The sequence below is a fragment of the Agelaius phoeniceus genome, chromosome 9, assembly GCF_051311805.1.
Source record: "Agelaius phoeniceus isolate bAgePho1 chromosome 9, bAgePho1.hap1, whole genome shotgun sequence".
Lineage (NCBI taxonomy): Eukaryota > Metazoa > Chordata > Aves > Passeriformes > Icteridae > Agelaius > Agelaius phoeniceus.
This window is the reverse complement of record NC_135273.1, coordinates 14,114,411-14,134,698: the sequence shown is the minus strand read 5'-3', so window position 1 is coordinate 14,134,698 and position 20,288 is coordinate 14,114,411. Positions and strand designations below refer to the sequence as shown.

The 20,288-nt window shown below is 62.3% G+C and overlaps 5 protein-coding genes across 6 annotated transcripts; 2 read left to right on the top strand and 3 right to left on the bottom strand.

The window, feature by feature from the left end:
- Positions 1–543: 543 nt before the first annotated feature.
- Positions 544–2,956, bottom strand: MARVELD1 (MARVEL domain containing 1). Its single transcript, XM_054637793.2, has one exon. The coding sequence runs from the start codon at positions 2,954–2,956 to the stop codon at positions 2,429–2,431; it is 528 nt and encodes a 175-aa protein (XP_054493768.1). The 3' UTR covers positions 544–2,428.
- Positions 2,957–3,514: 558 nt separating this feature from the next.
- On the top strand, positions 3,515–4,453 carry AVPI1 (arginine vasopressin induced 1). 2 transcript variants are annotated; one of them, XM_077183000.1, is made up of 3 exons: positions 3,515–3,631; positions 3,926–4,220; positions 4,301–4,453. In XM_077183000.1, exons 1-3 carry the CDS (start codon positions 3,541–3,543, stop codon positions 4,365–4,367), a joined length of 453 nt encoding a protein of 150 aa, XP_077039115.1. In that variant the 5' UTR covers positions 3,515–3,540; the 3' UTR covers positions 4,368–4,453. The 2 variants fall into 2 exon arrangements, with proteins under 2 accessions (XP_077039115.1, XP_054493760.1); XM_054637785.2 differs by having other exon boundaries at positions 3,541–4,220.
- An 879-nt stretch (positions 4,454–5,332) lies between these two features.
- Positions 5,333–12,954, bottom strand: PI4K2A (phosphatidylinositol 4-kinase type 2 alpha). Its single transcript, XM_054637783.2, has 9 exons — positions 12,294–12,954; positions 9,517–9,717; positions 9,144–9,275; positions 8,906–9,059; positions 8,264–8,325; positions 7,731–7,830; positions 7,338–7,471; positions 7,002–7,061; positions 5,333–6,865 (listed from the first exon to the last, which is right to left on the bottom strand). The coding sequence occupies exons 1-9, from the start codon at positions 12,858–12,860 to the stop codon at positions 6,704–6,706; spliced, it is 1,572 nt and encodes a 523-aa protein (XP_054493758.2). The 5' UTR covers positions 12,861–12,954; the 3' UTR covers positions 5,333–6,703.
- A 260-nt stretch (positions 12,955–13,214) lies between these two features.
- On the top strand, positions 13,215–16,815 carry MORN4 (MORN repeat containing 4). Its single transcript, XM_054637792.2, has 5 exons — positions 13,215–13,306; positions 14,939–15,036; positions 15,153–15,267; positions 15,353–15,462; positions 15,577–16,815. Exons 2-5 carry the CDS (start codon positions 14,970–14,972, stop codon positions 15,723–15,725), a joined length of 441 nt encoding a protein of 146 aa, XP_054493767.1. The 5' UTR covers positions 13,215–13,306; positions 14,939–14,969; the 3' UTR covers positions 15,726–16,815.
- Positions 16,816–16,907: 92 nt separating this feature from the next.
- Positions 16,908–20,092, bottom strand: HOGA1 (4-hydroxy-2-oxoglutarate aldolase 1). Its single transcript, XM_054637794.2, has 7 exons — positions 19,576–20,092; positions 18,868–18,996; positions 18,654–18,781; positions 18,410–18,544; positions 18,141–18,237; positions 17,882–18,015; positions 16,908–17,302 (listed from the first exon to the last, which is right to left on the bottom strand). Exons 1-7 carry the CDS (start codon positions 20,090–20,092, stop codon positions 17,153–17,155), a joined length of 1,290 nt encoding a protein of 429 aa, XP_054493769.2. The 3' UTR covers positions 16,908–17,152.
- Positions 20,093–20,288: the final 196 nt, after the last annotated feature.

Sequence of the window (20,288 nt, the reverse complement as noted above, 5' to 3'; positions counted from 1 at the left end):
CCAGGTCCCAGACTCACCTCTGTCCCAAGAGTGTGTCCCAGAGCTGCGGCCAGGCTGGGGAGATGCAGGCAGCCCTCCATTGGCCCCTGGCCCACCAAGGGGCAAGTCAGTGTGTACATGACTGCCCATGGTGCCCTGGCCCTGGGACAGAGGGCCCTTTCAGCACCAAGTGACGAAGCCCTTAGGAATGCAACTACATCCTGTCCTCGGTACATCCCATACCAAAGCCATGGCACTTGGCCTTCCTCTGCTCTGTCCAGAGCCCCATGCGAGCATCAGGCTGTGCCCAGTCTCTGGACATGCAGCAGGGCCAGGGATAGCCCCTGTCCCCAGGGACAGAGGCTTAAGCCTCTCTAGTAGGAGCAGTGGCTCAGCATGAGGGAGTCTCCCTGTGACCCCAGAGCACGCCAGGACTTCATGATTATGGCCAGAGACTCCAAGCAGAGAGGCCCCAGGGTGCAGGGCTACAGAGCTGGGTGTGATCTCAGCTCAGACCTCATACCCAGCAGATCCCAGCTCCAGCACAAAGCCCCACATACCCAGTGAGCGCCAATATTGCTTTATTTGGAAGGTGAATCCATTGGCACCTGAAAGGAGGCTGTGGGGGGATAGAGCTGGTGTGACAGACAGGGCTGCAGAAAGCCAGAAGGCACTTGTGGTGGCAGAAGCACCGAGGGCATTTTGGATGGCCTGGGCCAAGGGCTGCACCAGAGTAAGGCAGGGGCAGGTGGTGTCAGGGACCAGCCTTGACACAGGGCACAGACAGCATATCCTGCCCAAGGAAGGGGTACATGGCCTGGGGCATGATGGGGTATGCACTGGGACAGCACATCATGATGGAAATGGTGACCCAGTACCAATCCCAGACCCCTTCAAGCCCCAGCTGAACCATGGCTGCTCCTCTACACCTCAAAAAAGGTGCCAGGGAACCCCAGGGAACAGGCAGCTGTGGCCAGCTGCTGGGGACACCCATCTCACTGATCTAAGTCTACACCGAGAATGGAGCAGACCCTCCCTTGAACCGGGAGCAATAGAGACCTGCCTCCAGGCAGGGTGAGGAGGGCTTGTGGCAGAGCAGCCCTAGTGAGGCACTGCTCCAAAAATTCTGTCTCTAGGTGCCCATTTCTCTAGTCAGCCCTACATGGCGTCGTCAGGGCTTGGCACCTGGTGGGTTCTGGAGGCTGGTCCAGGGCTGGGCTGGCTCCAGTGCCAGTGTTCTCCTCTTCTGTTCTCCAAGATAGGTTGTGCTCCCACAATGCCTGGCCCCAGCTCCCCCATGGCCAGAGTGCCAGCACAGACTTCCATGCTGCAGTGCTCACCCTTCCCCTCCACCTCACCACAGTCTCCAGGCCCAGTCCCACAGAGTCCAGAGATGAAGATTTTCCAGGATGATAAACCAAGTGCGGCAGAGACAGGGAGGGCTGCAGGCTGGTCTCCAGAACCATCAGCGAGGCTGTTTCTGTCCCTTTTGGAGTAGTCTGGCCCCAAGGCTGGTTCAGTGGCTCTGGTGGCTTGGAGCCACAAACCTCTCTGCAGGGACAGCAGGAGGAGAGAACAACCCCATGACTGGCTCCCCTCAACCTCTGGGGCACCTGGCCCCATCCCAGGACTGCACAAACTCCACAGCTGAGGGATTTACCCCCTGCCCAGGGTCACAGAACAGGTTACAGCTCCCCTTGTCCTTCCCCTCCCTGTGCAGCAATGAAGGCCTTGATGCCCTGCTCAGCCTCCAAACTGGACTGGGGTGATGCTGGATCTGGCTGTGCAGTACTGGGTATCTCTACACCCCTCGAGTGCAGGGCAGGGAGGCGCTGAGCCCTTTGGGGCTCCAATAAGATCAAGGATGTTTTCAGGCCAGACAGAAGGAGGGGCCCAGGCTGGGGAAGCCAAGTTCAGAGCCTCCCTTAGGGAATTGTGGAGGCGCCTTGCAGCTGGAATGGCAAGACGGGGCTGCCAGCAGGTCAGGGGGGTTTATGCCCATCCAACTCCGCTAGGCACTGCTGCCCCCAGCTCAGCTCCCCCAGGCCAGTCCCCCCTCTACCCCAGGGAAAAGTCAGCACCCACCTGAGCAAGCAGCATCTGCAAGACCAGGGCCAGGGGATTTTGGCTTGAGTCCTAGGGGGGCTCCCAAAGATTGGTATCCCTCTTAGGGGCTCTCCATTTGGGTCCTTCCACTTGCAGTAGCCTATGTCTGTCCAGGGCTGGGAGAAGGGCCTGTGCAGTGGCTGGGTGTCCATGCTGTCTCGGTGCTCTGCAGGGGAAGCCGTGCGCGGCGAAGGCCTCTGTCTGTCCATCTGTCTGTGCAGGAGTCTCTGAAGGAATTGCAGTGCAGTCAGCCAGGAGGGGATTGGGTGGCAGGGTCATTTCATCCCAAAGACAGGCTGTGTTCTGTCTGCGGCTGAGAAGGGGAGCCAAGTGGCACGGGATGTCAGATGATGTCTCGCTGGTCCTGGCAACGCCGCAACAGGCAGTAGAGCCCGGAGAAGAGGTACAGGCAGGCAGTGATGCCCCCGCAGATGGAGGCGCTCAGGTAGGCACTGTACAGGCAGTGCTGGCTGTAGCCCGGCAGGTTGCAAAAGCTTCTCTGCTTGGCCTTGTGACCCATGATGCCGGTGGCAGCTGCGTAGAGCCCCACACCCAGTGCCAGGTCGTGCACCAGGTTGGTGAGGAGCCAGCGGGAGCCCAACCAGGGCACCAGCTCCCAGCGCCCCAGCAGGCTCAGCCCGAAGAGGGCCAGGGTGAGGAGCCAGACGAGGACGGCGGCAAACAGAGCGAAGTGGGCCGCCCCCTCGTACTTATGAGCCGCTACCGTCACCCAGAAGGCAGCGCCCAGAGCCAGCTGCCCCAGGCGTAGCAGGCCCAGCGGGCTCCGCAGGAAGGCGCGATGGAGGCTGAGAGAGCCGCGGGCCGGCGGCCCCGGGGGCGGCGGCACTGTCGGGGGAGCCGTGCGGGCCATGGCGCGGCCCTGCCTACTCCGGCGCGGCTCGGGCGGGACTCAGGGCCCCGGCAGCGACTTCCTCCCTGGCTGTTGCCAAACATCTGGCACTTAGAGGTCCTCCCCGCGCGGGGCCTCTCTCCTCTCCTCTCCGCCCCGCCTCCGCGCCCCGCCGCACCTCCCGCCAGCCCATCGGATACCCGAGGGCCGCCGCGGATGCGCCGTCGGGCAGGGGCCGCCGCGCCCCTCCCGTCCCGCTGCGGCCAGGGCGGGCCACAACGCGGGGCGCGAGGGGCAGCGGGAGGACGTGGCAGACGGCGACCGATGCCGGCGGCGGGGCGCAGGGACAGCGCACCGGGACCCCATGCGGCGGCCGGCGGGGGGCGCGCGCCGGGGTTCCCCTTACGTCATCTGGGATTCCCTTCGGAGTGCCGAGCGGCGGGGCCCCGCCCAGGGGCGAGGCCTCGCACCCCGCCCGTGACGTCATCTGCCACGTGGACTCCTAGAGAAGGGGGGCAGCCGCGCCCCTCGGCGCCGATTGGCCGTGGCAGCGGGAAGCGGGCGGGCATTCGCGGGGGGCGGGGCCGGCACGCAGCGGTGAATGAATGGGGCGCGCGGCTGTGGCGGGACCCCGGCGCGGTGGCGCGAAGCGGGTCCGGGAACGCAGCGGGCACCAGGCGGAGTCGCCACCGCCAGGTCTGTGCGAGGGGCCGGTGGGTGCGGGGCAGCGTCGGAGCGAAAGTGGGTCACGGCGGGGCCCAGCGCCCCGGGCAGGGCGGGACCGGACTTGCGTGCCCCGGCCCGAGCCGGGGCGTCTCCCGCGTTCCCGGGCGGCAACGCCTGTGCGGCTGGCCCCCTGCCCGGCATCCCGGACCGCCCTTAACCCGACGCCTCCCCTTCCTCACTGGGCATCCGCGCCGGATCCCGGGGGAGGCGGACCGGACCGGGCGGCGAGACCGCAGCCTGACGCCGACTGTTCGGTGCCCGCAGCGGCCAGGGCCATGGGCACTCCGGCCTCGTTGGTGAGCGACTCTCCGGGACGGGCGGCGCCCGCAGCCCGCGCCCGCAAGCGGGCCTCGGCCAACATCTTCCAGGGCGTGGGGCTGCGAGAGCTGCGGAGCCTGTTCCGGAGCGGCGGGGCCGAGCGGCCCGAGGAGCGCGCCCGCCTCGTCTGGCGGTACGCGGGCCAACGGCGCATGGCGCGGGCCCTGCGGCGGCTTCGGCGACGACGAACAGCCCAGCCCGGCGGTGGGATGGCCGCGCTACGGCGCTTCGAACACCTTCGGTAGGTACGGGTCTCGGAGGCGGGGCAACCGGGGTAAGTGCGGCCGGGCCACGCCGCTAACACGCACCTCTTGCCCGTAGGATCGCGGAGAAGCTGGAGGGTGACTGCGGGGCCAGGACGGGCTCGGGGTCCATGCAGCAGCGCTGAGCGGCTGGGCCGCGCCGAGCAGCCTTCCAAGGACCTTAAGTGTACTGGGCAGGGTGCAATGAATGGTTAATAAAGGGTGGACAGTGGTGGCTGGGTGAGGCTCTGGTTGTGTCCTGCCCATCCCTGAGTGGCAGAACCACGGTCCAGGCTGCTGTACAGCACCTAGTGCAAGGGGAACAGCCCCACACTACAGGTGAGGTTGGAACAGACCTGTGGGTCATCTGTTCCAGCCTCCCTGCTGAAGCAGGGTCATCCTAGAGCAGATGTCACAGCATCGCATGCAGATGGTTCCTGAATATCTCTTGTGAGGGGCACTCCACAGCCTCTCTGGGCAATTTGTTCCAGTGCACAGTCACACAGTAACTGCCATGGCACAGTCACAGGGACAACTGAAGAACAAGCTACATGCTGCCCTCCATGAGAAAGAACACTAGGAAGAGAGAATAGAGATTCTCCAGGGAAAGATTCTCTGCTGGAAGACCAGCTGGCCAAGCTGGAAGAGTGTAGCACTCAGGAGAACGGAGAAGTCATGGGGAACATTCTGAAGCTGGAGGAGCTGAAACAGGAGGTATTCAGACTCGCTGCCAAAAGAACAAAACTCCAGGCCATGGTCCTGTGGCTGAAGGAGGAGAAGTAGCTACAGGAAGCAGCCTTGCAGTCTGAATGTGACCACTTCGAGGACAAGCAGCAGCTGGGCAGCCTTATCTCCAGCCTCCAGAGCTCCCTCTCCAAGAGCCACTGGGCTCAGGAGAGACTGGAGCAGGATCTGCAGACACAGGATGCCAAGAGACAGCTGGTTGCCCTCAATGTCCAGCATAAGCAGACAGGAAAGGAACTCTGTCCTGCAGCCGCTCCAGCAGTTGCAGGCGGCTAGTGCATCCTGTGCAGGTACACATGGATACCAGCCATGGGCTGAGGAGCCCCGACCTGCTCTAGGGTGCTGCAGAGGCACAGATGTAGCCAGCTGAATGGCAGCTCTGTTATTCAGACCGTTGCATGGTTTAAATACATTACATACATTTCTACAGTGCATTAGAACAATACATTTTGGGTCAGTCAAATGCAGCTGGGCCCGGCCGGGTAGTTGGGATCTCCACTGCTGCCCCCTCTGTGCTTACACAGCCAGTGCTGAGTCCCCTCCCCATTGCAGGAGACATGGCAGCTGCTCTGCCTTCCAGGTTCACCTGCCTTCATCCCTCTCACTCCCCAAAGATGAGCTAACAGAACAGCAAGACCCAACACTGACTTTCTCCAGCAGCCTGAGAAGTCACAGCTCAAGGCAAGCAGGTGCAGGCAGCAGCCCTGGCGCTGTTTTATACAACACAAGCTCAGCAGCTGCTGGTAAGAGGGGCTCCCTGCCTCCCCACCCACAGCAGGCCTGCGAGATTGTCAGCTCCAGGGCAGCCAGGAGTCCATGCTGGCCCCCCAGTGCTCCCACCCATGTGGCAGAAGAGCCCCTCCAGCCCTTCCCTGGCAACCCCTGCCCCTCAGAGGGTCCCTAGGCACAGACAAGGCTGGCACCATGCTGGCTGCACAGCAGCCAGGGAGCTTGCTGGGAGAGGAAAGAAAGTCAAGCGAGAGCAGCTATGGAGAGCAGGCAGGAGAAATGGACTGGGGCAAAAGGGGAGAGCTCCCATGGGAGAGCTCTGCGAAGCCACCTGCTCTTCACAGGGACAAGCCAGCACCTTTTTTGCCTTAGTGTCTAAGTGCATCCAAGCCAGTCCCCTGTGTTGTCCCTCTTATGTCCCCTCCTCGAGCTTCTAGCCAGAGAACAGCCGTTCATTGTGGTCCCCGCTATGCCAGTGGGCAGCAGGAACTCCCCCTGAGGAAAGCAGCGTGCACGGGGGTGGGGCACTGGAGGGACAGTGGAGGAGTACAGCACATCCTCAGGGAAATGGAGGGGGTATCACCTACTAAAGGCCTTCCCAGCCTGGCAGCTGGCATGGTGGGGAAAAGAAGGGCCAGTGGCTGGTGTAAAGGGCTGGACGGATCCTGGCTCAGGTAGCCCGTTCATCCCAGCCCCAAGCAGGGGTGCTCAGAACCGCATGCAGGCCAAGGAACAGAGGCAGGAGCAGGGTCCCAGCCATACCACAGTTCCTGGTAGATTCCCACACCTCCCCCTGGCCCCTGCCCCAGGCAGGGCACCAAGCTCCAATGGAGCTGGGGAGGGACCATGCCCATTCTGCCTGGCTCCTCCAGTTCAGCTGCAGGTTCCTCCAGTCGCATCTGCTCGCTCTACCCTGAAGGTCGAGTCCCAGCCACAGGAGGCAGCAGTGGCCCAGCTCCTCTCGCAGTGCTAGTCCGAGGTGGCCAAGCCCTGCCCACGGCTCCCACAGCTACCACCATGAGAAGAAAGGCTTCCGGCTCTGGAAGCTCTGCGTGTAGGACTCACTGGCGGAGCGCTGGTGGGAGCGCGCTGTTTCCACAATCACAGGCGGCATCTGAACCAGGTGCAGTGGACTCTTCCCATCCTTCAACGCCTGAGTCAGGTTCAGGATCTGTATGGCACAACAGAGCAATGCCTGAGCTGCCCTGCCTGAGCAACAAAGAGCATCCACTCCAGCACCCTTCCTGCCACAAAGGCAGGACAAGGCTTCCTACCTCACCCATCTGTCTTCCCTATGCACAGCTTACCTGGCCTCTCATGACAGCAATCTGCTTGTGAAACTGTCCCCTGTCAAAGCCGGGATCTTTCTGCAAGAGAGAGAGCAAAGAACACAATGAGATCCACCCACTGCTTCATGCAGTGAACAAGATGCCTATTCCCCATGTAAGCCATACCCCCTGTCCTGTCCCATGGGTTTCCTGCTTCTCCCACATTGAATCCTCAGCTTCTGGCAGAATAACCCTGCTGTGTCTCAGCCTAGAAACACTGTCAGGAGTTTGACCACCTCTGTCCCTGCAACCTTGACAGGGAGTTCCCCAATACCACTCCTGCTTTTTTTCATTTCCACTACTCCTCCAGCTCACCTTGAAGAGCTCATATAGATCTTCCTCCAGGTCCTTGACAAAGTTGGGGTCTGAGATCTTGGGAAGAATCAGGTCCTTGATCTCCTGTGAAAAGGGTATTTTGGCCTGGGGCAGCCATGCCCAGTAGAACGGATCTGTGGAAGAAAGCAGGAGACATTAGAACTGGGGAATGTAACACATGGTGCCATGTGCCCCTGGGTGCTAGATTCCCTGAATCTGGGACACAGAGTCCAGCATCTGCCTTCTACATCTCCTCTCTGCTGAGGAGCTGCCCATGAATCCAGAAGTTGCAGAGACAGCCCTAGCCCTCTCCTCTACAATCCTTGAAAAGGATGCCCAAGCATGGAGTTGTGTGGCTTGCCATGGTGCCTTGGCATAGCCTGAGGGACTCACATGCTCTCCAGGAGTCCGGGTGTTTCAAGGGAAAGGCCAAACCATTGTCTATAGCAGCCAGCTTGATGATGGGCTCCTTCACCACCACCCAGTCGCTGTCCTGGAAGGAAGTGAAGCATGTCACAAGGAGGTCCTCCCAGCAGGAACAGTCCTTCTCCTACTCCCCACTGTCAGGATCTCTGCCCTGGCTACCACAGAGGCACAGCAGCCTCTTGCTTGTAGCATGGCACCTTAACCACAGGGAAGCATAGTCTGCTTTGGGTGGGAAGGGGGACAAGGCTGTTTACCCCCCAGGCCTCACTCCAAGGTCCAGCAACACCAGTTTCCCCCACAGAGTTCAGCTACACCCTCACAAAGTCCCACTAGGCCACAAGTCACCAACGCAAATGGTAACAAAAGGCCCAGGAGACAAGATCAGGCCTCAACACACCTGGCAACCCAAACCAGATGGGAAATTCCTGTCCTGCCTGCCAAGCTGGCAGCTTCCAGAAGCAGAGTCCCTGTGTTGCCCCTGCCCAGGAGCAGCCACTCACCCGCACACCCGCGCTGTCCAGGGGACAGTCATACTTGATGAGCCAGTTGTCATTGCCCCGATCTGCAGGGAGATAAAAGCAGCTGTGTCAGCACCAGGGCCTCCCTGCACCAGGCTGGGCAGAAGATTATTCCTCCTCTGACCCAGAAGTGAGACAGACACATTTTAGGCACAAACTCCCAGAGCCCTTAAACTTGCTGCAGGCATGGGAAGCCACATCAAGCCCCTCACAGACAGCCCTAGAGGTCCACATATCGCCAGCTCCCAAGAGAAAGGTCAGCCTGCAAGCCCAGAGTGCAACCCCTAGCAGAAACTCAGAAACACGGTGTGAAATGGGATATACAGGGGCACAGTTAGGTGCTGGGTTTCTGGATGTCCCTGGATCCTCACAGTTGGCAAACTTTCACCTGAGCACCATGGTAGATACAGATTTGCCAGTAAACTGGCCAGCAGCCAGAGCCTCAGGTGGTGAGCAGCCCAGCAGCTGCACTCTGCCTAGAGGCAGATGTCACCTGGCAGCAACCAAGGGGAGAGGAGTTTCAGGTGCAGAGAAAAGCCATGGAGACCTTATCTCCCACCCCTTTCTGCAGCATGGTAGGACATGAAGGAGCAGCAGCATCCAGTGGCAGGCAGCTGGTCCTACCTGTGTTCCTGATGATGTAGTCCAGCACCACCAGCCGCTCAAACTGCAGCAGCAGCTGCCGATTTGTGTTCTCCGGGAGCGGCTCGGCTTCAAAGCGCCGCAGCCAGTAGTCTGCATCCTTGTAGCCTTCCACAAAGAGCTGGAAGGAGCCCACCTGAGGCAAGGACAGGCTGCATTACACAAGGCCACAGAGGCTGGGGAAGTGCTAACAGGCAGGCATGGAGGCTGGCAGCCCTACCTTGGGTGGCAGGCCAATGCGGTTGAAGCGCTGGCCAACCTTCGGCACCTTCTCCAAGGCCAGCCTCTTTCCTCGGGACTTCACCCTGTCAATGGCACTGTAGTTAAAGGTCTCACTGGCCAGATACACCACCTGCAGGGACATGAGCACAGTCAGCAGGGGCCTCTGGCAAATCACATGACTGCCCGAAAAGACACAGCATTTCCCAGAGCTCTGCCCAGCACAAGGATCCCCACGGTTTGAGCAATAACAGTCCTACTCTAGAGCACTCAATCTCCTAGGTCAGCAGTGACACAAGATAAGGTGCAAGCAGAGCTGTGTGGAAACACACAAAAGGCTCCCCAGAAGGAGCCCCCAGCAGCTGTCCCCTCACCTTTGTGCGGGGAACAATGTTGAGTTCCAGTTTCTGGTCTACCAGGCTGGCACCTGCCTCTGACAGGTAGCCCTGGTTGAGGACAAGGCAGTCTCTCCCAAAGCAGCATGGGCAGCACAACTTCTGCAGCCACTTGGTCCACTTGGGGTTCAGCTGCCCATAGGGCTCCTCATTCTTGGGCTTGAAGACGCCAATGATTTTCTGTGAGTGGGAGAGAAGAGGGGTGAGTCCAGGAACTGGCAGAGCTGGGACACTTTCCTCAGCCCACAGCGGGGATACTAAGGAACAGGTCCAGAACTGCTCCTCATTAGGATAATAACCAGCCTCCTGGGACCAGGCAAAACTCCACAGCTCCCAGGAGGGAGGTACCCAGAGCTGGGAAGAAGCCCTCTCCAGCCAGTATCCCATCCCAAAAGAGCACAGTGCTCCCCAGAGACCTTTATACCCAACATGAGTCCCAAAAAACACCAATGATGATGCAGTCTCCTGGTAAACACATCAGTCTCATTCCAGTGACCTTTGGATGGCGGGGGAGAGCTACTGCTCATCACTGGTCATTATGTTCACACAGGAAAGGGACAGGATAGCAATCCCTGCCCTGGCTCAAAAATTGAACAGAGCTGATCTCAAACTGAGCAGAAGAAAAGGACCATAACAGCCAAGCACCTGCAGGACCCGTGAGGAGCCAGGGCTCTGTGCTGGGGAGTCCAGCAGAAGGGCTGACTCTCTGAATACACTGTGGACAGGAGGGCACAGGCAGCTCCAGACTGGCCACCAGCTGGTACCAGCAGCACTCCCAGCCCCTCAACCCAGCCTCACACACACACCAACCCAACAGTGGGGACAGCAGTGTCGGTATCCCCCTGCTGCAGAGGGCACAGAAGCCTTGTGCAGGGCACTGCACCACCACTGAGCCCGCACTGCCATGGCACACAGATGAGAGAAGGGCTGGGACAGGAGCAAGGCCACCTGTCCCCACAAGTCAGGCATCCCTGGGGGGATGGCAGTTCCTGCTCTGGAGTGACTCAGCATCACATGCAACCAGACCTTCTCCCCATGGCTACTGCTAGCCCTGGCCTGAGTGGGCATCGCTTCCCCAAGCTGAGCTCTTGCCAGAATGTGGAAGTAGAGCATGAGTCCCAATGCTCCAGCAGGGAACCTTAATGCAATCTCAGGGGCCTAAAGACAGGCCAGAGCAAGCAGAACCAAGGCTCTGTCCACCAGGAAGACAGAAAGGGAGGGTTTGAGGGAAGAGGATCACTTGAGCCATGTCCAGATCACATGGTGGAGCCACTTTCCCTAGGCAGGCAGGAAGGCAATCCCCGCACCAGCCCCACTCGGCTGTCACACGACTGTCAATATATCCAATATATCCATGCTTGGATAAAAGCCCACAAAGAGGCCTGTCAGGAGCTCTGGCAGCATGAAGCCCTGTGCTCCATGGAACCAGTCCAGCAGAACAAGGCCCAGTCAGGCAGGGACAGCATGGAAGCAGACAGCAGAGGCCTGGCAGCACAGCATCCCTTTCCAGACAGCCCCGTGCCGAGAGCAGCACTGACAGGGAAAACAGGTCTGCCTGGTGCCAGCAGCAAGGCAGAGAGAGCCCAGCCAGCACAGGGGAGCAGCTGGCAGTGGGGTGATCATAACCACTGGGGCTGGGCAGCACAGCCCTGGAACAGCTCAGGCCCCAAGTAGCCTCAAGGGAAATAATCAAAGAAGAAAGTCTTTCCCCCCAGTATCTTCCCCCTGCTGCTCACAATATCTACATGCTGCACTCTCTCCTGTGCCAGCAGTGGGATGTTTTTGGTAACCCTGGGCAGCAATTAAGCAACCAGTCACACACCACATTTGCTGGCAGCAGGATAATCTGGGGGACCTGCCAGCTGACAACACCAGCAGTACACAGACTTTGACTTCTCACACTCATGGTCTAGCAGCCATCCTTGAGTTTGGGTCTCCTACAGCCAGGCAGCCTCCAGCCTGCAATCCCCAAGTAGCTCATCTGGCTGCCCACTCCTACTGAGCAATAGGAGGGAGGTGGGCTGTGGCACAAATGAGTATTTCCCCACACGCCATCAGCCAAGCTGGGAACTGCCTGCAACAGCTTCCAAGAGCCGGCTTTCACCCAGAGAGGGAAAACTAGGACACATCAGAGACCACAAAGCTCACTCCTGATTCCCTGGAAGCAGCCCAGCACACACGTGGCAAGGGAGCCACAGGAAACAGCAAGAGCTCAAGTAATTGGGCAGGGAGCAGCATGTCACAAGACAAGCCAGCCTGTGCTGCACAGTCATCCGGTCAGTGGCACAAAGACAGCTGCCACACAGCCGACCAGGTCTATAGGGGACCAGCTACATGCCAAGGACTTTGTCTCCATTATACCAACCACACAGCCACAGAGAAGACATCTCATTCAGTTCAAAAAAACAGGCCAAAACCAGCTCAGCCCACAGAGTCACAGCCCTGGGGCTGGAGTCACTGTGTTCAGATGCTGATGGACAGGCCTGTGGGAGGGGGTGACCCTTCCTCTTTGGGCACAAAGCCGCAGAAGAGGTTGAATCAGCACTTGGACACTGTTGCCCCGCACTCTAGCTTCTGCTTCCACGTACTTCTCCCCGGGGAGGCTCAGACCCGCTCCGGTCGCTCCTACCAGCCCTCCATGCCGGTCACTCCCCCAGCGTGCCGCGCCCGGCCGGTGCCGCTCAGCGCACAGGCCTCCGGAGCTACGGGGGCGGCACCACCCCGGGGTCGGCCACGCGGGGCTAGGCCCAGCTCACCCCCTGCGGGTCCTTCACGAAGTAGCTGCCGCTGGAGCCCTGCGAGATGCGCTCGGGGAAGATGCCGCGCTCGCTGGCCAGCTCAGCCCGCCGCACCACGTCGGCAAACTCGGGATCCTCGGGGAAGTCGTTGCGCTCCCGCTGCGCGGCCGCCGCTGCCGCCGCCGCTGCCGCCGCCGCCGCCTGGGCCTGCGCCTGGGCCTGCGCCGCCGCCGGGCCCCGCGCCCCGCGCTCCAGCAGCGGCTGCCGCTCGCGGTCGCGGCCACCAGGGGAGCCGGGAGGGGAGGGCGGCGGGGGCGCAGCGGGCGGGAGGGCGCGCACGGCTCCCCCCGGCAGCCCGTAGTCGGGGCCCTGAGCCCTCTCCGGCGACACCAGCGGGCTCGTCTCGTCCATCGCGCCGCCCGCCCGGCCCCGCCGTGCCGCTGCCGCCGCTTCCGGTTCCGAACGCGTCACGGCGCCCCAGGGGCTGCTCCGCCCCCCGCCGCACCCCATTGGCTGCTCCGCCCCACGTCCCGCCACGCCCAGCCCGGCCGCTGCGGCCGGAGCCGCGGGCGCGGCTGCGGACATGATACCGCTGGGGCTAGGTCGGAACCTCTCGAGCCTCTAGCCGTTCGTTCGGGGAGGCCATGGTGTCTTCGCCCCCCGTACACCCCCGCCGTGGCGGCTGGCGGCCAGTGCCCTACACAAAGATGGACGTTCTGGAGTGGCCGTGCCCATTGCTGCCCTTCACAAAGATGGCAGCAGGGCGGTGGCGCTGCCCCTCTGCAGCCACGCCCGCTGTGTCGAGCTCCTTGCCCCACACAAAGATGGCGGCCGGCGAGGGCGTGCAGCGCAGCTGGCCAATTAACAGCCGCGTTGCTAGCGGTTGCCATGGAAACAGCCAACGGCGAGTGGGGATGGACGCTGGCGGCGCGGCACCGCCCGGCGGGGCGGGGTGCTGGCAGGGGCGGTGGCGCCACCGCCCCTCGGCGGGACCTGCTGGGGAGCGGTGTAGGCGGACAGCGCAGAGCCAGGTGAGCGCGGGCCGCGGGTCCCTGCGCCGCCCGCCCCGCCCGCCCCGCTCCTGGGCACGCACCGGGTCCGTGAGCATCGCCACGCGCGTCCCGCTGGTGGGGCGTGCGTGTGTCAGCCGTGGGTGCATGAACACACCGGGGTGCGGGTGCATCAGCCGTGGTGCACGGACACGGCGGGGTGTGGGTGATCGCTCACAGGAACAGAGACACGACGGGGTATCGGTACACCGGGGTGTGGGTGCATCACCCGTGGGCGCGGTCACGCCCCCGGCCACCCTGCCCAGGCGGGGTGTGCGCGCATCCCCCGTGGGTGCGTGGCACGGGCGGGATGTCCGTGCCTCGGCCCGGGGATGTGTGGTGTGGTGCAACGGGGTCGTGCCCCCTCGGCCGCTGTGCGATCCGGGCAGTGCGGGGCGCGCTGCCCCTCCCTGCGGCGGGCGCGGTACGCGGTGCGGGCTCGGGGTACCGGGAGCCCAGCGCGGGCGGACCCGGCTCCTGGCAGGCTGGAGCGCTCCTGGGGCGCTGTCCTCCGGCTGAAGTGTCACAGGCCGTGCTGGCCGTGTCACAGCCCGCGGCAGCACCCTCTCCTGCGCCTGGCGCGGCTGGGCAGGCTGCAGGGCGGGAGCCGGCGGTGCGCTCCCGGTGCCTCCCATCAGCAGAGAGCACTGTTCAGTCGCTGCTCGCCTGGGCTGGGGCCATTTCTCTGACACAAAGCCCTGGCAAGTTCTTGTTTTGCTCCTGTTTTGCCACGTCCTGCTGGTTCACGTGGTTCAGTACCCACCTTTTGGGTGATGTGCAGCCGGCTGTAAGCGGTTAGACCCCGCTTGGATGCTGGAAGCTCCTTTCCATCTCTGGCACTGCCTGAGCTGCACCGGCAGCTGCTGGAGAGGCAGCGCCCAGCCCACCTGCCGGGCTGTCTCTATTCTGGTGCCTTCCCTGTGTGCTGGGGAGAGCTGTGCTGCGTGGCAGTGCTCTGTGAGGTGTGCAGGGCTTCAGGGGCTGCTTGCTGTTGGCAGACAGGTTTGCAAAGCCTGGGTAGCCGAGTGAAGCCCTGAAGCCCCAGGATCCTATCTCTGCTGTCCCTCTTGGGAGGAGTGTCCTCTCATCCCTGGGGGTGAACCGGCTCTGCCCATTCTTGATGCTGAATCTGGAAATTCCACAAGCTCTCTGTTCCCTCTCCTGAGGTACTCCCCTGAACACAATCCAGCAAATCCATCTCCTCTCCAAAACACTTGTTTCTGTCTGGGACTGCCTCAGCAAAGCTGAGAATGGCTCCTGGCCTGAGCCTGCACAGTGCAGGACCTCTGGGGTTCTGCTGGAGTGCCATGAGGGAGGCAGCCAGCTCGTGCCACACTCCTTCCTGCCACTCACTCACATTTCACAGGGCTGTGACCCCCATGGGCTCACATCTCCCTGAGCCCTGCAGTGGGGCGGGCAGCAACCCGAACCTGGTGGCTGGGGTTTCAGAGCCTGGGCAGGGCAGCTGGGCTCACCTTCTCATCTGTGCTGTGCCCTAGCAGAGCTGTCCCCAGGGCAGGCAGCCACCTCTCTGAGAGCCGAGAGGATGCAAGGGCTCTGGGTGAGCCGAGCTGCTCTCCCTGCCCAGCAGCTCTCTGTGCCTCTCCCTGCCAGCTCTTGTCCTGCTGTGCCGGAGGCTGTTGCCATGACCCTCACCAAAGGCTCCTTCACCTACTCCAATGGGGAGGAGTACCGCGGCGAGTGGAAAGAAGGTAGGAGGGAATGGTGCCACCTGTGCTGGGGGACAACAAACCCCACATCTCTGCCCAGCTCCACACTGGGGCAGGTCCCACTCTGCCCAGTGCTGCCCATTTCTGCTCTCACCCAGGTCGCAGGCACGGCATCGGGCAGCTGACATTTGCTGATGGCACTGCTTACGTGGGGCACTTTGAGAACGGGCTCTTCCATGGCTGCGGCGTGCTCACCTTCTCCGACGGCTCCAGGTGGGCACGGCGCTCCCGCATACACCTCCCTGGGCATTCCCCCTTGCCGTGGGGAGCCGCTGCCTCAGGAAACCCTCCCACACAGGTACGAGGGGGAGTTTGTGCAGGGCAAGTTCAATGGCGTTGGGGTCTTCACCCGCTGTGACAACATGACCTTTGAGGGCGAGTTCAAAGGCGGGCGCGTGTACGGCTTCGGTGAGTGCTGCATGGCCCCTGCTCAGCACAGCCCCTTCCAGCACCTCCCTGGCCCCGTCCCGCTGGGTGCAGCTCCCTGCCTCTTCACTCCCGGCCCTTCCCTCCCCTCCCCAGGTCTCCTGACCTTCCCTGATGGCTCGCACGGCGTGCCCCGCAATGAGGGATTCTTTGAGAACAACAAGCTGCTGCGGCGGGAGAAGTGCACGGCCATCATCCAGAGGGCCCAGGGCGCCTCCAAGTCTGCCCACAGCCTGACAGCGTGAGGGAGCCTGCATCCCCTCCCACCAGAGCAGGGACCCCCTACTTGGGCACTGGCTGGCCCTGGAGAAGGGATGTGGCACTGCTGGGTGCCCCTCCCTGCCCTTCGTCCTCTCCAAGCGTCCTCCTGCCAAACCCCTGCCGCTGGAGGGGATGGGATTCTCCGCTCTCCACCCAAGTGCCCTGGGGCAGCCGTGGTGCCTTCTCTTTCTGGCTGTAGCCCTGGCACCTGCTGGAGCAGCAGAAGGACAGGGTGGCAGGGGCTTGGCCCCTCTTCCCCCCAGGAAGACTGTGGACCACTACAGCTGCTAGCCAGCTGCAGAGGATGGAGCAGGGGGGTAGAGGCTGGTCCCTGACCCCACTGCCAGGGTGCCTTGGCTGGAAGCTGCTGACTGAACCACGTGCCCCCAGAGGGGCAGCTCCTGGCTCACTTTGTTGCCCTGGTCCTGGAGGCAGGGTGGGCACCCCAGGCATGCACCCTGGGCCTGCACCCTCAGCTCTGGGTGACTGGCCATCCCTCTGCATGCCCAGGGTACAGTGACACTGTGTCCCCAAAGAACCCAGCCTGCTCTCAGGCCAGCCAATGGGCTGTGTTCCCCTCATCCCTGTGCCAATCTATCCACCCACTGCCTTGGGGACACCAGCAGCAGCATCCCCACCAAGAGCGACTGGGGAATGCCCAGCCTGGCACATGTCTGCTGCACGCTGGTGAGGATGGCAGCAATGGTGAGCAAGGAGAAGGATCAGCTGGAGCCTGGAGTGAGGACATGAGCAGGGCTGCATGGAATGCCAGGGCTGGAGCAGGAGGCCTGGGCAGAGCGGGGATAGAGGTATGGTGACGGGGCAGGCAGGGGGCACACAGTTCCCCATTTTGCCCCCCACAAGCATCCTTCACCTCCCCACTGCATGCTCACCTTCACCCCCAGTGTGGTCTGGCTGGCTGTGGCACAGGGGTCCTGGCAGCCCTCACTGCCCAGTGCAGGGGCTGTGCCTCCCTGCCAGTCTCTGCCCACACCGGGCCCTGTGCCTTGCTGTGACCCTGCCTTGTGCTGCTGCCTGCACGGGCCTCAGCTGAGTAAACCATGTTGCCAAACACCTGTGCCATGTCTTTTTTGCTGGGAGCAGGGATGGAGTGGGTGCCTTGCACAGACAGGACTGCAGACACAAAGAGGAGACTGCAGGTTTATTCATGGCACAAGGATCCACCCCTTCCCAGGCGAATGCAACAGGTCCCTGGGGGCTGGCAGGGATGCAGGCTGGCTTGGGGTTGCCCTCCTCTGCCCAGTCTGCCCAGTCCAGCCATGTCCAACAGGGAAGAGTAATATGGCAGCCTTCTCCTGGCCACCTCCCAGCGTCCCCAGAATGTCCCCAGTTCCCAGCATCCCTGACTCCTGTACCTGCCCAGTGTGGGAAGGGGCAGATGGAGAACAGCTCACAACCAACCATTGGTACTGAAGGTGCTCCTCAGCTCTTCAACCTGGGCAGGGCTCAGAGGGGCCAGGGGTGCACGGCAGGGACCTCCATAGTAGCCAAACCACTCCATGGCCTTCTTCAGCCCTGGGATCCCAAACCGGCGGGTGACCTGTGGGACAGAGGGAGGGCATGGAGGCTTCCTGGCTCCCATGGGGCAGCATGCTCTCTGGGCTCTGCTGTGCAGCCCCTGCTCCTTTGCTTGCCATCACTCCTGTCCTCCCCATGTGGGGCTGCAAGGCTGGCAGGGTGTGAGGTGGCTGCAGCAGCCCATGAAGCGCCCACTGTGGGGTGAGGGGGCAGAGCACACGCACACAGGACTCCACACAGGAGCTCTGTGGCACATTGGGCTTTGCAGCAGGGACAGGCCGCTCCATAGGGGATGAAGGACCCAGGAAAGACCAACTCTTCCCCCATACACACTGCTGCCTATAAATAGCCAGCAAGGCTCTCACGGAGGGTCACGCACCGCTGCCTGGTGCCAGTGGACAAGCTGTTCCTTAACATGACAGGGCTGGCACTTCCCACCTTCTCACCTCCAGCCTTGCCAGGCTTGCTGGCCAAGATGCTGTGCCATCCTGTCCCCCTGAACCACCCCTCCACCTCCTGCAGCCCAAGGGACTTCCATTCTTTGCCTGTGTCATGGCCTGGCACCCCTGCCCTCAGCATCCATGGGGTTCTGCCCGCTCACCGCTGTGTTGGGCTCAATGAGGCGGTGCTGCAGGTCACGGGCCTCCTGCCACTGGCCCGTGCGGCACAGGTGGTCCAGCTGACACAATGGGTCACCCAGAACGTTGGCGAGGGCACACACACCCCCAGAGGCACCTAGAGACACCAGGACACCGTGGCAACCAGCTCCGAGTGCTGTGCCTAGCCAGCACCTCCCAGTCTCTCACCTGCCTCCCCCTGCCAGGCAGTGTCCCCAGCCAAGTCTGGGCAGCTGCACTTACCCACAGCGTAGCTCGCCAGCAGGAAGCCAGCTGATCCTGCCAGCACCTGGAAATCCTCCTGCCTTGTCTTGTGGACCATCAGCCCCATGCGGGTGATCTGGGGAGAGACATGCCATGCCCTGGGGCAGGCATCACCTGGTGCCCCTTGCTGCAGGGTGCCTGCTGGCAGCCCTGGGGTCCAGGGAAGGGCTGCAGGTCCCAATTCCCCATTCCCAGCTTAGGTCCACATTTGGTGGTAAGCAGCCCTGGGAAAGTCCTGCCCCACTCACGTCCCCACCGCTGTCCTTGATCCCAATGATGTTTGGGTGCTGAGCCAGGGTGATGACAGCCTCCAAGGGCAGGTCCAGGCCGGTGTTGGCAGGGACACTGTACAGCACCACAGGGATGGGGGATGCGTCAGCAACCTGCAGGCAGCCAGGCAGATTTCAGTAGCTGGGGTGGGCTGGGGACACATTGGATGTGTGTAACCTGCTGCCCCAGCTGGGGTGGCTGGCAGGCACTGGACAGGCTCACCTCTGTGTAGTGATGGATCAGGGAAGCAGTGGTCATGGCCCCCCGGTAATAGCAGGGTGTCACAACCAGTGCCACGTCAGCCCCCGCCTCTGCCATGCTGACTGTCAGCTCGATGGTGGCCTGGGTGGCTGGGGAGGAGGCAAAGGGGTGAGGGGTGCTCCAGGGGGGACACATGGCCCTGCCTGCCCCCCACGCTGCCCACATAGGCACTCACATTCACAGCCCGAGCCAGCCAGCAGCAAGCGGTCCCTGGGCAGAGCCCGGCGCACGCAGCTCACCACCTCCACCCTCTCACGGGATGCCAGGTAGGGATACTCCCCGTTGGAGCCCAGTGCCACCAGCCCTGGAACACAAATGTGGGGAGGGCAGGAGAAGGGTGCCAGGACTGTCAGGGATCCACATTACTCTCACTCCCTTCTTTGCTGCTGGCACCCAGGCAGAGCTCCACAGCCCACAGTGCGCCCTCTCCTGCCTATGTCCTTGCAGTCCCAGCCTCCTGGTCAGAAGAGAGGAGACTGGGGATCATCCTTGTGAGGCTGCAGCTCCTCTCCTATCATCTATCCATCCTTGGCAATCAACAGATAGATATCCCATGAATTTTTCAGAGTGTGCATGGGAGTGCATTGCATAGGTTCAAGCCTGCAGCTATGAGTGGAGCATGTGTGCAGGCCTGCACATGTGTGGAGCGTGTGTGCAAGCACGTGCTGGCGTGTGCTGGGGGTGTGCAAGGACACACTCGTGTGCCTGGGCACGTGCCGTGCAGAGGGCCCCAGGTGGGTGACCCGAGGCGTTGCCAGCCACGGAGCAAAGTCCAGCTAGAGGCTGAGCACCCTTGGGAAGCTGGCAGGCTGCCTGCACAGCCTCTGTGGCAGGCGGGGATCGGGCGGGAGCCGGCACGGAGGAGGACAGGGGCAGCGCTTACCTCGGAAGGGGATGCGGGCGTAGCGGCGCAGGTTCCCCTCCAGCTGGGCATAGTCCACCTCCTGTGCGGGCGAGAAAGGGGTGGCGAGCGGTGGGAAGATGCCGCCGAGATTGAATGAGGGCTCTGATCCCTGCGGGGTGCTGAGCCCCCGGCACCGCCTGGGGGCTGCCCGGTGCAGAGCTGCCAGGGCGGGCCGGAGGGAGGTGGCGAGGCGGGTGCCGAGGGCCATGGTAGCTGCTGCGGGCTGCCGCGGGCTCTGCCGCCTGCCGCGCCTGTTAATGTTTGACAGGGCACGTGAGGGACCCGCGACCCTGCTGGGCAGGTGACACGGGGGGGTGGCACCAGATGAGCTCAGGATGTTCTTCCCCCTCCAAGGGACGGCTGCAAGGAGCTCAGCGCCCCTCCAGGTGAGCTTTGGCCACCGCGGCCGTGGCTTTCCCTTGTGCTTGCCAACCCTGGCAGCCATCCCTCTGCCTCGTACAGGGCTGGGCTGCAAGGCCAAGGAGGGACCAGGCATTGCAAGCAGTCCCACGGCTTTGGTCAGGGATCACCTGATCCAGCTGCCAGGGTAGGGTCTCCTGTAAACCGGAGTGAGCATTTCCTTGTAGGGAGCAGTGAGCACTGCACTCAGCATGCGGGCAGAGGGACCACTGTCCCCTGGGGACGGCTGCAGCAGGAAAGGCAGAAGGACAAGAAGCCGTCCAAGCCCACAG

Coding starts and splice junctions, on each gene's coding strand:
- HOGA1 (XM_054637794.2), bottom strand. CDS start 20,092: ATGCCTGGTCCCTCCTTGGCCTTGCAGCCCAGCCCTGTACGAGGCAGA. Junction 18,016..18,140: donor GCTGGCGAGCTACGCTGTGG/GTAAGTGCAGCT, acceptor TGGTGTCTCTAG/GTGCCTCTGGGGGTGTGTGT. Junction 17,303..17,881: donor TCATTGAGCCCAACACAGCG/GTGAGCGGGCAG, acceptor TCTGTCCCACAG/GTCACCCGCCGGTTTGGGAT.
- MORN4 (XM_054637792.2), top strand. CDS start 14,970: ATGACCCTCACCAAAGGCTCCTTCACCTACTCCAATGGGGAGGAGTAC. Junction 15,268..15,352: donor ACCTTCTCCGACGGCTCCAG/GTGGGCACGGCG, acceptor CCTCCCACACAG/GTACGAGGGGGAGTTTGTGC. Junction 15,463..15,576: donor CGGGCGCGTGTACGGCTTCG/GTGAGTGCTGCA, acceptor TCCCCTCCCCAG/GTCTCCTGACCTTCCCTGAT.
- MARVELD1 (XM_054637793.2), bottom strand. CDS start 2,956: ATGGCCCGCACGGCTCCCCCGACAGTGCCGCCGCCCCCGGGGCCGCCG.
- PI4K2A (XM_054637783.2), bottom strand. CDS start 12,860: ATGTCCGCAGCCGCGCCCGCGGCTCCGGCCGCAGCGGCCGGGCTGGGC. Junction 9,718..12,293: donor TCGTGAAGGACCCGCAGGGG/GTGAGCTGGGCC, acceptor TCCCACTCACAG/AAAATCATTGGCGTCTTCAA. Junction 8,326..8,905: donor CTACATCATCAGGAACACAG/GTAGGACCAGCT, acceptor ATCTCCCTGCAG/ATCGGGGCAATGACAACTGG.
- AVPI1 (XM_054637785.2), top strand. CDS start 3,541: ATGGGGCGCGCGGCTGTGGCGGGACCCCGGCGCGGTGGCGCGAAGCGG. Junction 4,221..4,300: donor CGGCGCTTCGAACACCTTCG/GTAGGTACGGGT, acceptor TCTTGCCCGTAG/GATCGCGGAGAAGCTGGAGG.